Source organism: Physeter macrocephalus, chromosome 15 (genome assembly GCF_002837175.3).
Source record: "Physeter macrocephalus isolate SW-GA chromosome 15, ASM283717v5, whole genome shotgun sequence".
NCBI lineage: Eukaryota > Metazoa > Chordata > Mammalia > Artiodactyla > Physeteridae > Physeter > Physeter macrocephalus.
In genome coordinates this window covers 929710-947048 of record NC_041228.1, presented here as the reverse complement: position 1 = coordinate 947048, position 17339 = coordinate 929710, and the positions used below count along the sequence as shown (strand labels likewise).

At 65.3% G+C, this 17339-nt stretch overlaps 1 protein-coding gene across 1 annotated transcript in view; it reads right to left on the bottom strand.

Annotated features, from left to right (window-relative positions):
- Positions 1-1264: 1264 nt before the first annotated feature.
- ZC3H3 (zinc finger CCCH-type containing 3) overlaps positions 1265-17339 on the bottom strand; it is a 31426-nt gene continuing 15351 nt past the window's right edge. The window contains exon 4 of the mRNA XM_028500653.2: positions 1265-1422. Within this exon, the coding sequence (XP_028356454.1) occupies positions 1265-1422 (158 nt within the window). The remainder of the gene's footprint in view (positions 1423-17339) is intronic.

The following is a 17339-nucleotide window of genomic DNA, read 5'->3' as shown; positions in this document are numbered from 1 at the left end:
GATCTGGGGCTCTTATTAAGTAAATTAATTTAAGTTAATTTAGCTCGATCATGACTCCCGATCACAGTGATTTAGTGAGGGGGAAATTGCATTAGGAAAGGCCATGCTCACCAGATAAGAGAACGGAAGAAAATTAGACCCACTTAGCACTGTGAATTAATATGGAAATAGCAGGTGTAAATTTAACCTTATCGAGAGAGTGAAAATTATCTTCATAAATTTGTAAAAATAGCCCCCCAGATGCTTATAAATCTATTTAAAACAAAAATACCACAAAAAGTGCAGTACAATTAATTTAAAATATACTTCCAGCTACTGCCTCCAGAAAAGTCGGCAGCGGGGCCGTTTCGTGCGGCCTGGTGGGAAGGGAGGAGGCAGTGGCCACCGCTGACCGCCTGGGCAGGCTGACCTCCCGGCACAGCTACCGTGGGCCAGTAGGCCAGCACCTCCTCTCCCATGTCCAGGGAGTGGGGGGCCCGTGGGGGGCTGGCAGGATGGCCCCTGCCCAGGACTACAGCTGCTCTGCCCCGTGGCCCAGCCCTCTGGGGCACAATGGCCCCCTGGCCCCAAGGCCCGAGGCCATGTGCTCCGGAGTGCCCAGCGCGGCCAGCTGGAAGCCCACACTGGGCCAAGGGGCTCCCACGCTGCTCCCCAGAAGGAGAGAGGACAGAGGGAGGGGACCTGCCACTGCCCGATTCCAACCCACCCAGGCTGTCACCCCTGCCCCTGCCTCACCGAAGGAAGGAGCCGCAGCCCTCCTGCTTCTGGGCCCGGGGGACCCACAAAAGAAGAGAGAGGCGACTGCACCGCACGTGCCCTCTGGCAGAAGCGGCCTGGAGCGAGGCCACGGCACTCAGCGTGCAGGCCAGACCCTGGTGTGGGCGGCTGGAGAGGGACACAGCCTCACGCCCCGCCCGTAACAATCAATACACCGACAGTGATATGGCCCAGCCTCTCTCACCAGAAGTTTCTCCCTGAGGGACACCCAGGCGTGGTGTGGCCTCAATGGTCTGGCGGCAGCTGCTCCCAGACCACCACCCCGCCCCGCGCCCCAAGCTGGCAGCTTGCTGCTAACGGACTGGGAGCGTGCGTGTCTGCATGCGTGCACAGCACACACAGGCCGGCCACACGTCTCGTGCAGAAACTGCCGGACAGAAAAATTAGCCCATTCCCCAGCCAACAACTGCAGACCAAGCACTTCCGGGGGCGTGCTCGGTCCTCAGGCCCCGCCCTGCACTTTGGAGCCCACCAGGCCACAGGCCTCCTACCTGGACAGGGAGAGCCGCAGCGCCCGCCAGGAGGGCGGGGCCAGGGGACCGGGGGCGGTGCTGAGAGGTGAGGCCTGGGTCTTCTTGACGATGCGGTAGCGAGTCTTGATCACTTTGCTGGTGGGAGGGGTCCGCTGGCCGTGCAGGCTGGAGGCTGCAGGGAAACCCAGACACGGGTGGTCAGTGGAGGTCGGTGGGGCCTCCCGTCACCCCCTGATCCAACCCCCCGCCCACTCCCAGAGAGCTCAGCAGCCCAGGGCTGTCGGAGCCGAAGGCGGGCAGCGCGGCCTCCAGGAGAGCCAGCGGGGCGGATGCGGCCCGCTGCAGCAGCCGGCATGGCAGGCCGGTGCTCCCCGTGGGCAGTGAGGAGGGGCCCACGGGCGGGTCCGGGAGGCTGCGGGTGTGAAGCGCTCACCTCCCTCTCTGGGAACCCTCACCGGGTATCCACACAGATTTACGTACTTAATCACTTCTGTTTTCAGAACATTTTGCAGGGTGATGTACACCACAGCTTTATTTCTTGCTGAATGTTTCATGCAATTAACAGGGATCTGTTTTGCCCCAGTTCCCTTCCACTCGATGGCCAGCAATTTCCCCACAGCTATGAGGAACGCATCTAATTGCCCGACTTCCATAATATACTGCTCTAACTGCCCAGATAATTAAAGCTAACGCAGCACGGGAACATGGGCGCTGCTGCCTCTCGTGACCGACCCAGCACCCCAGCCCCTCAGGCCAGGCTGCTCGGACCCAGGTTCCCAAAGGCGCCTCCTTGTGGCCCCACCTAACCTGCCTGCACGGAGCCCAGGGCTCTGCTTGCAAGGGGCGCCCCTACCAGCCACCCCAGCAGCAGACAGCTTCTGGGCAGCACAGCCAGGCAGGGGGTGAGGGGCGTCGGGGGAGGGTGAATGGGAAAGGGCAGAGACAAGGAGGCCAGGAAAACACACACGTGCTCTCACCACCAGAGCTTCGGCACAAGGACAGGCCTATGACCCCTGGGCAAGAACTAGCTGACCCTCAGCCGAAGGCCGCCTGGGGTCCAGGGTGGCCCAGGAGAGGGAGCACGGCAGGGGCACGGTGGTGCCGGACCCACAGGTTCCTACACTCCTGGCTGCTCAGGGCCAGCCCTGACAGCGGCCGGCCACCCCACTCCCTGAAGCACAGACCGGCGCTCCACGACCCTAACCTGCTCCCCTAGGCCCCAAGGACGCATCCTCCCAGCACCTGCAAACTCCACGAGAGGCGGTGACTGCCCCGTGAACAGCGACATAACACTGGGTAAACATCACCTTCCGGAGCCCTAAACACAACAGACCACCAGCCCACAGCCAGGCCCTCCCCCAGTCAGCAATCAGCACCTTGGCCCAGATGCCTTCTCTCCAAGGCTCACCCGGCCTGACGGGCGGTGGGGTGCGGGCCCTGCCTGGGAGCTACCGCACCTGCGCGGTCATCGGAACGGCACTGTGCCTCCTTGTCCAGATGCTGGAAGAGCCCCTCCCTCAGGCGTCCCCAAACCCATCCCTGGGGCACTGCAGCCTCTAACAGGGCTCCCATGCACCCACGTGAGAAGGCCAGGACACAGCACAGGCTCAGAGCCCCCCTGAGAGCCCCCACACCAGAGGAGCAGGATGTGCAGGCTCCACGCACCCAGCTGGGGTCGGGGTGGACATGGGGCTGCAAGGCCCAGGGAGTGCTGAGAGCGGAGGACGCCTCTGCCCCCGGGACTGGAGGCTGCCCTCCAGGGGTCCACAGCAGTCCGCGCAAGGCCAGGCCAGTACCCCGCCCAGTCTCCATCTCCGTCTCGGTCTCTCTCCTTCCAAGGGCGGCAGCTCAGGGGGCGGTCAGGGAGAAAGAGGGAAGCTCGGCAGAGGCACCGGGCACCCGCCGGGATGCCTGATCCTGCTGAGTGACCGAAGTGAGGGACTCTTTAGCTCCAGGCAGCCCCCACACATTTGGGATGTACGGGAGAGCCTAGCACACAGGGGGCATCAGTAAATAAATGTTTGTTGAATTGAATTTTCAAGGTCTTACAAGCAAGAAGAGACCAATGAAAATCAATAACGGCTTGTTCCAACTAAGCGCTCAGGAACACGGGAATTCCTCTAAGTTACTGCCAAGCCCCACGCTGACCCCACGGCCTCCAAACCCACTCCCTGCTCCCACAGCCTCTGCACCTGGACAGCCCACCTGCCTATCCCCTCCGCCGCCGCCGGGGCCACCCGCCCTCGGCCCCCTTCTGAGGCGGGGGCTCCCACACCAGCCACCACCTGCCAGTCTGGGCTGCGACACGCACCCTAGAGCCCCAGGGCCCTGGCTCTGCAGCTCGGGGGCACCAGTGCGCAGGGTGGGAAGGAGGGCTGGGCTGTGCTGGGGCAGGGCCCCTCCTCACCAACCTTGTTTTCATCCTGAGCACCAGGAGCCCCAGGCCTGGCCAGCTTCACTCCCCCCTCGCCCAGATGCACAAGGTCAGCTTCTCCCATCCCCCTCCCTGTTCCACTAGATGCCACCTCCTCCAGGAAGCCCCCAGCCCCCAATGCCCAAGGGACTGGACTCTGCATTCTGCAAAGTTCCTCTTGGGACATACCACCTCTGGGCCTGGCCCTCGTTCCTGCCGTTAACAGGCATCAGTATTTATAACATTCCTTTGCAACGTAGCCCCACTTGTGAAATTTATGTTTTCACTAACTTACTGCATTTTACTTATTAGTACCTGATGACCACCTCTAAGAAAATACAAGGTAATAAAGTAGGCCCCCCTCTTAAAGTGTCACCTCCCAGACTTTGGCACCCGTTAGACCCCAGCCCCCGCGATCCCGAGAGGCAGAGGGGAGGGCACACCAGCCCATGCCCCACCCCCCAGAGTGGGGCTGTGACCCTCACAGGCCCCGCAGACCCTCCTGGCCTTCCCCATGAGCCACCTGGCCATGGCAGTGGAAGCACTCATGACAACGGCCCTGAAGAGAACAGTCCAGGGCACCCATGCTGAGGGCACAGATACCTCAGCAGGGCGGACAGACGGGTGGTGTCGTCCCCCCAACCTACGGCTGGTAGGAGTGAGAGCTCCTCAGACCACGCATGGCACCCAGGGACCGGAACCTTGAACCCAGTGCAAAGGCAGAACGGCAGGCATGGGCGAGCTCCCCGTGGGCAGGGCGCCTGGCCTCCCCCCGGCCCTGTGGTGCCGGAGGGTTGCCCCGGCAGCAGCCCCGGCAGGCAGCAGTCTCTCCCCTTCCTCCTGGCAGGCTGAGGGTTTGTGTAGATAATCATGTTATTTAGATAGGATGTTGGTTTAATTCCCTTCATTACAGACTCCCAGGGCTGTAATTTTTTTCTCCGCATGATGTATTCCCCGTGGCACGTTTCACTCAAATCAAACCCTTCGTGCCTTTATTGCCAACGACGCCCGGGCGCCGCGTTATCAGGCCCCCACACACACAGCCCTCTCTGCCCTGCCGTGCAGAGGTCACTTCTAATGACAGATCGATCTCATTAGCTTCCCTAATTAAAAACTTTACTACCGCAATGGAAGACAAACTACAAAAAAACTGCTGGCATCATACGTGAATGGGATGTGAGCCCGTCTATCAGCAGGGCCCGGCTGCTGCATGAGCGAGCTGGGGAGGGAGGCCACCGGCCAAGAGGCGGGGACTGGACCGACGGCAGCAGAGCCCAGGCGGTCCGGCACTCGGGCTGCGGAAGTGGGAAGGGCGCCAGCCTTCCCAGGGCCGGTGCAGCTCGCGTGGCCGGTCAGGCGGCGCTGTCTGCAGCAGCCCGGCCTCCGGCTGACCCCGGCCCCGGCCCCAACGAGCCACCACAGATGGCAGAGCCCATCAGACGGAGGTCACGGCTCTCGCTCTGTTTCACTGCGACCGGGGGGGTTGAGAAGGAGTTCAGGTTTTTATGGAACTTCAGAGGGAGAGAGAACTAGGAAGAAGGGGCGCTGCCAATCTCCCCACTGTACAATGAGTGAGGAAGAGAGGGAGCCAGAACTCCTCTGAGCAGAGACTGCCCGGGGCTGCCGGCAGGAGAGAGGCGGCTGTGGGACAAGCCCCAGGAGCCCGGCTGCCAGCAGCCCCCGCGGCCTCCCAGCTGTCCGTCCAGCTCCAGACGTCCCGACAGAAGCAGGTCAGGCTCCGTCAGGAAAGGCGGGGGCGGGGGCAGCGAAGCAGACCTGGGACCTCGGCGGGCAGGGACCAGAAGGCCCCCCACCCCGACTGGCCCTGACAGTGCCCCAGGCCCCGCGGCTCGTCATCCACCAGCCTCCAGACCCAGGCGGGGCACCAGGGCCTCCCGAACAGGCAGACTGAGCAACGGGGGAGGAGCACCAGGACGGCGGACGGTTCTCGGCCGGGCTTCCCACGCCGCCCAGCGTCGGAGGGCCAGCAGGCGTGAGGAGACAGCTCGGGCGCTGCCGCTGAAGGCCCGGCCCGAGAGCACGGCCACCTCCAGCCCTCGCAGACAGCGGAGCAAAGGCCGGTGCCTGGTGCCTGAGCGCAGGGCTCACCAGACCAGCCACACGAGGCGCTGGGCCAGGTGGAGCGCGTGGACAAAGAATCCCACCTGCCTGTCAGGCACCCCAGAATCCAAGCCCCGCTCCCGAAGCGGGGCTCCAGGCCAGGGCCCCAGGCCCCACGGGCGAAGGGAACGGGTGGGGGCCAGCACAGGCGCCCGGCCTCTCGGGGTCACTGCAGTGTGGCTGCCGGGCCCGGGCTTTCCCGTGCCCGAGCCCTACCGTTCAAACCCCCCGCGAGTCGCCGACTGCTCTTCACCAACAGCTGCCTGGACGCTTCTTCAATACCTCCGCCTTTGCGGCTGAAGACAGCCCTGAAAGGCCACGTCGCGGCTCAGCCTTTTCGGGAGCCACCCTGACTTCCGCTCCTCTGCCCCGCAAGCCACCCTCCCGCCCCAGTAACTCAGGTCCCGGCTGGCCCGTCGCCTCACGGTCAGCCGTCAGTGCCCTCACACCCACCACTGCACCCACCTCCCCCAGGCCGACCCCGGCCCCCGACCCCGCCCGGGCCCAGCACAGCACACGGGGCCTCCACCTGACGGGGGCCCGCGGGTGCCGCCAACCAACGCAACTTCCACACCCTCGAGCTCGCTCTTCCTGGTTTCCCTGGTCTGAAAGGGCTCGCACGCCCATGGTTCCCAAGGGGGCTCCCCTGCGAGGCCTCCTCCCAGCGCCCTCGCCCGGACCGCCCCCCGGCCTCCCGGAGAGCAGGCCTCTCAGGCTAACTGCCTGCTGAGAGCTGGGGTCACGACGCAAGGTGTTCAGGGGTGCAGGGGGTGCACCACGGGCTGGACCCGCGAGGGGCGCCCCCCGCAGTGACACTGCTGGCCGTGGTGGGGTCCAGGCCGAGGGGGTGGCATGGCCACAGGCCCCAGGACAGTGAGAAGCAGGGGAGAGCTGTAGGCAGGCGGTGCCCTAGCGTCTCCTGGCAGGAGGGGGAGCGTGGGCCTGTCATGCGCTGCCCCGTGGCTGGAGGAAGGCTCACACCTTGCTCCCAGACTCTGCACCAGCACGGGGACAAGGACAGGCCGGGCCGAGGGGGACAGGTGGGTCTGGACAGCGGGCAGGAAATGAGCTCACAGAGCCTGAGCCGGGGAAGGGTCCCCAGAGAGCCAGTGGGAGGGACCGAGCCCAGACGGGCCCCTAGTACCCAGCTCAGAACACATCACACGGCCCCTCCAGGGCTTCACCTTCCCACCCATCTGACAGCAAAGCCGGGCCTGCAGCTGGACTATGGGTGCCTAGAGGCTCCTGGCCCTCTCGGCAGCAGCAGGCGGGCCTCACATAGGACAGGAAGCCGTATGCAGGAGCCCGATGCGCAGGACCCCGGCCAAGCGGGGGGTCAGGCAGCCTCTCTCCCACGATGGCCAAGCCGTCCTCTTGGGAAAGTGGCCACAGAAGAGCCGGCACGCATTTCTGAGAGGCCTCCACGGCACCTGCAGGCTGGCTGCACATCTGAGCTGTGTGCAGAGCCCCGGGGCTGGCGGGATGGCACGGACCACGACTGGAGCCAGAGCAAAGGCCACGCCAGCAGGACGCTGCACCTCCCGATGAGGGTGCACTGCTCCTGGGTGGGGAGACCCTGCCAGACCACATGATCAGGGGCGCTGCCCTCTCTGGACACTGCCCGTCTACCAGGGCATTTCCAAAAGTCAGCCCCATCTGAGCTGTCCCCTCGGTGACACAGTCCTGAAGACAGCAAGGCCACAACGGCATTTGGGGGTGAAAAGCGCCCTGGGGCTGAGGAGGGGCGAGCAGACCCCAGGGGCCACAAGGAGAGGCTGCGCCACCAGCAGGAAGCAGCAAGAGGAAGGCCGAGGCAGGCGCTAAGGAGGCCGCGCAGCCAGAGCAACTGCCAGAGCGGTGGTCCCCAGCAGGTGTCCGGGAGGTGGGTAGTGGACGGGGACGACAGCCCCCCCGCGGGCCCCTCACGTCTCGCTGAAGGGCTGGGCCAGGAGCAGAGCCGGGCGAGACACCTGCTGGGAGGACCCTGCCGCTGCCTGCGAAGAAGCAGATGAAGCCGGTTCCACAGGGGGCTGGGCCCTCATCCTGCCCAGACCTCCAGGCCCCTCCACTGTTTACAGGCGAGGACCCAGGGAGCACTGGCACTGGCCAGCGCAGGTGGCACCTCCCTGTCAACAGAAGCGAGGACCCTCTGTCCCCTCATCCCCTTCGCACAGAATCCACAACGCCCACCGCACAGCAGAGCTGACGGGGCACGTCAGCCCCCCAGTGAACAGATCAGAAGACTAAGGCCTAGAGAAGGAAAATTACCTGCCCACCATGCCCAGCAGGATGGGGCCCAGGCTGGGCCAGGGGGGCACTGGGCCAAGGGGCCTCTGCTCAGGAGTCTCTCAGGAAGGACAGAGATGGACTCAACTCCCACTGACATCAGCCTAAAAGACACACGCCGCTCCATCCCACAAAGACAGCTAAAAGCACACCTGCAGACCTTCCCCTGCACTCCCAGACCTCCACCTGTGCCTGCAGATCTCCACCTGTGCTCCCAGACCTCTCCCTGCACCCCAGATCTCCCCCTGCCCCTGCAGACCTCCCCCTGCGCCCCCAGACTTCCCCCTGCACGCCTAGACCTCTGTCCGGATTCTCACACGGGTGCACTGCTCACCCGGTGCCAGCGCTGGGCCCACTGCATTCAGCGCTCCGGCACCCGGCCAGCCCCAGCCAGTCCTGGCCGAGGCCCTGCAGGTGCAGGGAGCACGCAGGTGACAGGGCTTGGCCCTCCCGCCCCCACCCACGAGAACACAGCCGTAATGTCATGACAAATCCCCAGCCCCGTGAACGGTTCTTCACGTGCCTGCAGAGGCCTGTCCATTTCTCCAAATGAGCAGGGACGGCAGCGGGCAGGAGGCGGCAGACGCCCCGCCCCCGCCCCCGCCACGGCGGGAGCTGCCAGGGACCGCGCTCTAACAAGCTTCAGACGTGGGATGACTGGGATCGCAAAGTACGAATTTTTCTGAGTCTGATAGATCACTCCACTTTTCCTGTGCTTCATGGTTCCCGACGCTTCGAACACTGGAAAAGCCCCGCTGCTATCAGGAGGCTCAGCCCTCATCTCCGGTGGCAGTCACAGGAGGTGATGGGACAGCCAGAGGCCCCTCCTAGGCACCCAGGACACCCCAGCTCTGCACCCTGGGGCCACGGGAGGCCAGCACTCGTGCAGGCCCCTCGGGAATGGCTCGGGCGGCCCGTGGAGAGGCCCTGCCAGACTCGGACACACAGGTGGCCGCAGCACCTCTGGCCCTGGGAGGATGAGTGGACGTGCTCGCTAACACACGCACACGCACGCACACGCACACGCACACCCCCCCACACACACACGGTGTGCACACGTCTGCAACGGTGGAGGGAGGGGACCCCAGGCCCTGGGAGGAGAGGCCTGGCCCTCGAGGGAGAGGGAGTGGCCCCCGGGCCAGGGCCTCACCCTGCTGGGCTTCCTGAAGCACTGCTGTCTGAACCGGGGACCAGCCTCTGACACACATTTACCGATTCCAAAGACTCAGAGCAGCCGAAAGTAAAAAATAAGATAACTCCATAAAACCCCAGGACGCTTACCGATGACTGAGTCACAGTGGCAGCCCGACAGGGCCGTACGTCATGGAGCAGCGGTCGGCACCGCCGCAAGAGGAGCGTGGGCAGCCGGGGGATGACGAACCGCCGCTGTCAGCTGCCCGGCCCTGCGGCCGCCTTCTCTGTCGTCCCGCACTACCTGGTGTTTAATGACGACACTGCCGGACCGAGACACGCGGTGCTGGGACCGTCGGGGCCCTATTAGAGGAAAGATTGAGACCCTGCTCTTCTCAAACTCACCCGAGCGACACAAGACGCTCGTTCCTATAATTACTGCGCGCGAGCCATCGATCGCGCGACGACACTGACCCGTCTGTATGAAATGGGAGTAGTTTGCTCCCTGACAGTCGCTGTACATTATGGGGGTGGGTCTTCCCTCCCCTTTTAACCATCCCTCTAGAGGATGGAAGAGGAGAAGGTGAGCACCTCCCAGCCCCCACCCCACCTGCAGGCCTTGGGCCCAGCGGGAAGGGAGCCCCAGCACATCCCAGGGAGGCGTGACCCAGAAGGCGGAGGTGACAGCACAGCGTGTGGCTGGGAGATCCAGGTAGGGGGCAAACTCGCTGAGCGGGGCCCACGGGAGCAAAAGGCGGCCACACCCCAAGGCCATGAGCCCCAAACGAAGGCAGGGAAGGCAGGGTCCGTGCCAGGCAGACAGCGCGCCCTCCCAGGACCGCCCCCCCAGAGACAGGACCAGGCCTGAGCGTGCTGGGAGCGGCGTCCGCGTGATGCAGGCTCGCCCATGTGCTCACCCCTTCCTCAGCAGACCAAGCAGCCCCTGCCCGCCTGGGGCCACACCCTGTAGGCACCGGACGGTGAGGCCAGCTGCTCCCCCCAGTGCCCTATCTGACCTCAGCCAGAAGCAGCTAAGACAGGACATCCTGGGACTGGGTACCCTACCCTGTCCGCTTTCACTCAGACCCCGATGCGCAAAATCCACCTCCTTACTCAGGACAAAAGGCGAACCCACTTCTGGCTCAGCAGCCCCGGCAGGGCTCCAGGACCCGCAGGCACGAGAGGTGCCAGCGTCCAGGACAGCGCGTGGGGTGGCCATGGATGTACCGATGCGAGCCCCCAGGGCCTCACAGGTGAGGGCACGCACGTGCACGTTAGAGACGGGAATCTGCCTTCAGCGGGGGGCGGGTCCTAAGGCTCAGCTCCAGCCTTCAGAGACGGAGCTCACAACCGGGGGGCCCACCCTGGTCCCCTCCTCCCCTTGGCCCTGGGTCATGGAGGACTGTGCCTTCCTAGGCTCCGAGCCCAGCCCTGACCACAGTGACCCTCGGGGCCCCTTGGCCCTTCTGCGGCCTACCGGCCACTCCTGCTCGCCTGTGGCCCTCTGACCGGGCGTCCCGGGCCCAGGCCCCCTCACTGGACCCAGGCCGACGGTGCACAACGCTAGGCGATCAGCCATCCATCTGCAGCCCGACGCCGAGCCAGGCCTGCCATCTCACAGCCTCTTTTGCTTTTGCGGCCTGAGGTCCTCTTACTCCTTACGTGGAATCAAGTGACCAGGGACGTGAAAAAGCTTAGAAAGAAAACAATGAAAATGGAGTGTTTTAAAAGCAACTGCAGACCATGGAGGAAGCCAGAGAGGGAACTAGATCCTCATGCTTGACAAAAGCCGCCCCAGGGGCCAGAGGGCCGAGGAAAGGCTGCCCAGGCAGCACCAACACCAGGGTGTCCCTCGCGCAGAGCTCGCTCAGTCAGTCAACAGACATTCGGCAAAGCCCGCCGCGCGCTGGCCCCTGGCTCTGGGGAAGCGGCAGGGAGCACAGCAAGCGCCCCTTCTCAGGGCAGGCGAGTCCCCTCAGCTCCTGCCGGGAAAGGCAGGTCCCCCCACAGCACGCCGCAAGAGGCAGAGGCAGCACTTGATGCGTTAGCCCCGAACACGAAGAGCGCCCGCACCGGCGTCTGGACTGGGCCAGCCCTTCCTGCCCAGGGTTTCAGGGGCTCTGGAGGGCCAGCACCACCCGAAGCACCTGAACTTCTCTCGAGATGGCCCCCTCCGTGCCGGTGCCCAGGGGCTCAGAGGACCCCTCGGTCCCGCCCACCCGATGCCAAGGCTCCCTCTCCACCTGCTGCAGGCCTCCCCGCCTGGCAGGGCCCAGCCCTGGTGGCCCCGAACTCCCTGCGACCCAGGTGGGACGAGGCGCAGAGCCGCTAGCTGCCTGCGGGGACCCCCATCCGGGTAAACACGGAGCCGGGCACGGTGCTCAGTCCAGCGCCCTGCACCTGCCGGGGGACAGGAAGTGAAGCTAGCCCAGCAGGAGAGGCCCCAGAGCAGGCCAAGACCTCACGCCGAGGCCTCCCTACCTACGCTGTGTCTGGGGCTGACATGCTCAGATGCAGAGACCAGAGGCCTCCGACTGCCCAGGACGGACCAGGTACCAGCCAACACCTACCCCGCACTGGGTCTACTGGCGAGTGTCTCCGCCCTCACAAAAGGGCAGTCCTCCGTCATCGCTATGTCCCTCCATTTGAGGGCCTGGCCCAGATGTTCCAGGAGGGCTGGAAGGGGTATCCACTCCCTCACTGGGCTGAAACTCTAGAAGGCCAGAGCCCGGGGGAGCAACGGGGGCTCCCAAGTCCCCGAGGGAGAATCGAGGGGCCTTGTCCACACTCCACTGACAGCAACGGGGCCTCCACACGAGCCGGGCCAGCCCAGCTGAGGAGACAAAGCCCAGCCTGTGAGGTGAAGGCCCACCCCACCCTGGCAGCTTCTGCTGGGGGCTTTCAGGGGCGCAGGAAATTGCCCGCTAGTCCCAGGTGGACAGATACCCCACGTTCCAAGCCATGAGAGACGGAGAGGGACCGGTCCCTGCCCCTGAGGGGGTGCTGCAGAGCACACCCCGTCCCCCCCGGCAGTTGCTGTGACAGCAACGGGGCGCCACGGGACGGGCACCGACGAGCCTGCCTCTGCCCTTCTGACCCCCCAGGGACCCCCCCCATCCTCTCCCACAAGGGCGGGGGCACGGGGGAGGGCTTCCCCCAGCAGACACAGGGCGGGCAGCACAGCCCCGCAGGTGTCTGACAGACACTGGGCCTCAGCCACCCCAGGGAAGCCTGGCTCCACCCCGTGGCCCAGAGCCGGTGGCCCTTGTGAGGGCAGCGCTCCTGCTGGCCACAGCCTAGCCTCTCGGGATCCCTGCCCTGCTTCCTCGGAGGCAGGGCCAGAGAGAGATGCTTTCAAGAGACCCATCCTCTCCCACAAGGGCGGGAGCACGGGGGGGGGGCTTCCCCCAGCAGACACAGGGCGGGCAGCACAGCCCCGCAGGTGTCTGACAGACACTGGGCCTCAGCCACCCCAGGGAAGCCTGGCTCCACCCCGTGGCCCAGAGCCGGTGGCCCTTGTGAGGGCAGCGCTCCTGCTGGCCACAGCCTAGCCTCTCGGGATCCCTGCCCTGCTTCCTCGGAGGCAGGGCCAGAGAGAGATGCTTTCAAGAGAGACTGGAAATAAGCCCGCTATGAAAAGCAGCGGCCATGGAGAGAAAACCACGTATCCCCTCACCGGCTCCGGGCTGCCCAGGCTCTCCGGCCGCTCACCCGTTCCTTCCTGGTGGCCGAAGGGGCAGGGCTGCGGCACAGGGGCAGCGAGCAGGCCGCGGAGGGGAGCCTGGCTGTGGGGTGGGCCCCGGCCTCACTCGGCCCTACAGCCAGCCTGCCCGGCGCCGGGCGCTGCAGTGGCAGAGGAGGGCAGCGCGCGAGCACGGGAGCTCGGGCCGCGTCCCTGCCTCCCCACCCTCAGCCCCGCGGAGGCCACAGGGAGGAGCCCGGCCTTGGCTGCGGCTGCAGCTGCGCTGGGCCAGCAGACTCCAGAGTGGGCCCTCCGCTCCCCTGCCCTGCCCTGCCCTGCCCTGCCCTGCCCTCCCCTCCCCTCCCCTCCCCTCTGGGATCCTCCAGTCCCTGCACAGGATGCAGCCCCTGAGCCAGCAGCAGTGCCCGCCTCAGGGTCAGTTCCCAAGCACACAGCCGGCAAAAAGTTCCTGCTGGGGCCAATGTAAGGTTGGGGGCAGCTGGGGCCATACAGGTGAGGACCAAGGGCCGTCCTGGGGCCCCTGAGAAAGGGGGCTCAAGGCATCCCCACCCATCTGTGAGAGCTGGAGCACCCCCAGAAGACGGGGTCTCGGCCCTCTGTGAGAGGAAGGAGGGGGAGGGTTGGGGAAGGGGGAGGAAAGGGGGCAGGGAGGAGGGAAGGAGGTGCAGGGGTCTGAGGAAGGGCTGTGGGGCACAGGGTTGGCCCGGGCAGGGCAGGCAGAGGCCTCCCAAGCTCAGGGTGGTGGCTGCCCGCAGGCCACTCTGTGGACTCCCAAGCAGAGGGCGCCACGCATGAAGCACATGCCATCTGGTGGGGGAAGGGAGCCCCGAGAAACTCAACAGAAGGAAGAGAGGGAAGCACGGGGGCTCCCAAGAGAGGGCCCGGGGCGCAGGCTGCCCCCCCAGTGCCGACGCCCCAGGTCACGGTGCCCACCGGCACCACGGCCTGGAGGGGCAGCCGGGGTGCCCGAGCTCAGCCAGGCAGGTCCCGGGGTCCAGCCCGCCCCCCCTTTCAACATTCCAGACCCCCACGCGGGTGTAGAGCGAGCAGTGACGGGAACACACGGCGCTGGTGATTTGCTGGACCACCGTGGGCTCCAGCGGGGCTCACCCCAGACACGCTGGGAGTTGGTGGGCCCGGGCCTGCTCGGACCCCCGGTCTCCCACCTCGAGCAGGGCCTGGCACAGAGCAAGCTTCTCTCCTCGGCCTTTCCAGACTCAGCGGTAGGCCCAGGCCACAGAGTTCCGCTTCTCTCACAACGCCAGGTCTGCCTTCCATCTCCTGCAGACACAGGGAGGTGCGCCCTCTCGCCCCGCCGCCCCACGCGCCTCCCCCGGCCCGTGGCCGTTCCGGGTCTGGCGGCTGCCCTGCTGCAGCCCGGCGTGCAAGGTGGGAGCAAGCCGCTCTGAAGGCAACCCTGCAGTGAGCCATCCTTCGCGCTACGAGACGTCTCCTGCCAAGCAGGCTCACGCCCCTCCCCGCACCCAGCACGCACTGCCTCACAGGACGCCACCTGCCTGGTCGGGCGGCCCCTTGCTGCCAGCGGCTGTGCCGCTGCGCCCACTCTCAGCTGCCACCTACCCGCATGGCCGCTGGCGCTGCCAGAGCCCATCAGGGATCGGCACAGCTTGGGATACGCCGTGAAAAGGAAACACAACAGCTCTGAATTAATTTAGAAAGCGCAGCGCGCCGAAGAATGACAACAAACGGCCGGCAAGCGCTGGGGGACAGGCAGGACGGGCCCTGCCCACGGGCCCACGGCCCTCCTGGGCGGAGCCAGCCGGCGGTGGAGTATCTAGGAAGTCTCCCCATCCACAGATGGGTAGGAAAGGCAGAAGCAGCAGCACGTCCCTTAGGTCCCTGCCACACCCCAAAACTTTAACGGGATGGGAGGGGGCGAGTGTGCCAGGGACAAGACCCCTGGGCCGGCGCCACACCCTGCAGACGCCCCGAAACATCCCAGGATGGGTCCCGGCACAGCTGCAGCAGGTGAAGACAGGCCCGCACGGGGCAGAGGCAGTCGGTGGCCCATGCCCGGCCCGCAGAGAACACTGGCCCCGGAACCCACCCGGGCCTCTCCACGCACAGCACCCGAGGGTTCAGCCCCCGGGGGAGGGCAGCGGCTCGCTTCCACGCTAGCAACCCCACGGCAGGGGACCTGCCGCCTCCCTGGGCTAGACACCTTGTCCCAGTGCTGCCCGGAGCAGCCCACAGTGGGAGCAGGAACAGGGCGGACCCGTGAGGACCCCTGGGCCAGAGACACCAGAAGGGCCAGGGCTCCTCTCGCCGGCCTGGGAGACACTGAGGCAAACCAACAAATAACTGCACGCCTCATGATTAGAAGCTGGTAGGTTCACAGTCGTTGCGTGCGGCTACAGCATTCCATCAGTTCTATGCATTAGGCCCAAAGCTTCAGAGTGGAAGGATACCTGTGACTGCTGAGAGCCCCGGGCCACACAGGTGATGCCTAGGTGGTGCCGACAGTGCCCAGCTGGGCTGTGGTGCCTTCTAAGCCTGGGATCTGCCGGGAAAGGGCTCAGCCCTGGGGGAAGCGCTGCTCGCTTCCCATGGATATGAGAGCGAAGACGGGAAAGCAGGAGGGCTACGAAGAGCAGAGGGCCCCACGGACACCGGCGCCTTTCCAGGGTCATACGGCCTGTCCAGAAGCCCCCGGCAGAGGGACACACGGCCCCGCCCTCTCCAGGACAGCTGAGCCCACCGCCCTCGTGGCCTCCCTCGGCAGAGCAAGTAGCGAGGCCCCAGCAGGGTGGGAAGCAGAGGGCCTCAGCTCAGAGCCTGGGGGAGGCCCATCCTTGGTGCCCACTGACAGGGCTCCCCTTCTGTGTCAACATGCTCCCAGGAGGACACGGTGGCGGGGCGCGACCAAGGGGACACAGCCGAGGGGGCTCCAAGCAAGTGCACCATCGCTGCCCGCCGGCTCTGGGGCAGCAAGCCCTTCCTGCCCACGACCCTTCCCAGCACCCCAAGAGGGGAGACGCGGCCTCAGGTACAACAGAGCTGGGAGCCAAGTGTCACCAGGTCCTGCTCCTTTCCCAAAGCCAGCAGCTCCAGCCCACGTGAGCTGCAGGAGCAGGGAGGGAGCTGCTGGGAAGTCTGAGGCCCACCAGCCCAGCCTGCATGCCCTGCGGGGCAGAGAGACACCCACCCTCCCAGGCTGAGGCCTCTCGATGCTCAGGTGGCCTGCCCACCCGGGCCCAGAGAAGTGTGCCCCGAGGCGGTCAGCTCTTCCCCGGACCAGGCTGCCCCACTCCTTCGGGCAGCCTATGCACCAGGGCCCTCTGCCGGTGGCCGCCTCAGAATCCAACGCTCTCCCTGGATGCCACCGAAGGCCCTACTGACACAAGCACCACCAGCCCGGCCGTCACGCAGCCCCACTGCAACTCTTCGCCTGCCCCCGGGCAGGCAGCACCCCGGCCCTCACCCGGCCTCCACCGCCTGTGCCCAGGCCTGCCCGGCCCCTACAGCAGGCTCTGCATGGGGAAGCAGGCAGGGCCTGGAGCGGAGGCGGGGCAAGGCCTACAGGAGCAAGGCCACTGAGCAGGAGGCCCACGGGCTGCCCCATGTACCCCACACCTGGAGACCTCTACCTCTCAGAGGCCACGGGTCAGTGAGCCCCTCCTGTCCCCAGCACACAGGTCGCTGGGGGTTGCAGGGAGCCGCCCTTCTTTCCCCAAGCACACACTGGGGACAGGTGGGCAAGTGGGCTCCTACAGCCCCTCCCTCGCCCTTCTCCCGCACAGACCCCGTTCTGCAGGCCAGCCTGCCGATGCGGTGAGCCCGCCCATGCAGTGGGCCCGCCCCAGCGCGGGGCCCTCCCTGGGCAGGAAGTGCCTGGGCACTCTCACTGCCCACACTGCCCTGACTCTGCAGGTCTGCTCCCCCAGGGGCCTCGCACCCTGTCTGGGGGAACGTGACATCATCCGGCCTGGAACCAGCTCCAGAACTCCATACGCAACGTCCACCACTCGATACAAAATAACCAGACATACAAGCAAATCACACTTGACCCAAAACTAAGGAGGAAAAAAACAGGCAATGGAATGAACAGGGATCCAGATAACTGGGTGGTCAGACACGGACTTTAAAAACGATTAATATGTTCAAGGGCTTAAAGACAAGATTGCAGGACTTCCCTGGTGGTGAAGTGGTTAAGAATCCGCCTGCCAATGCAGGGGACACGGGTTCGAGCCCTGGTCCGGGAAGATCCCCCATGCCGCGGAGCAACTAAGCCCGTGCGCCACAACTGCTGAGCCTGCGCTCTAGAGCCTGCGAGCCACAACTACTGAGCCCATGTGCCTCAACTACTGAAGCCCGCGCACCTAGAGCCCATGCTCCGCTACAAGAGAAGCCACCACAATGGGAAGCCCGTGCACTGCAACGAAGAGTGGCCCCCGCTCTCTGCAACTACAGAAAG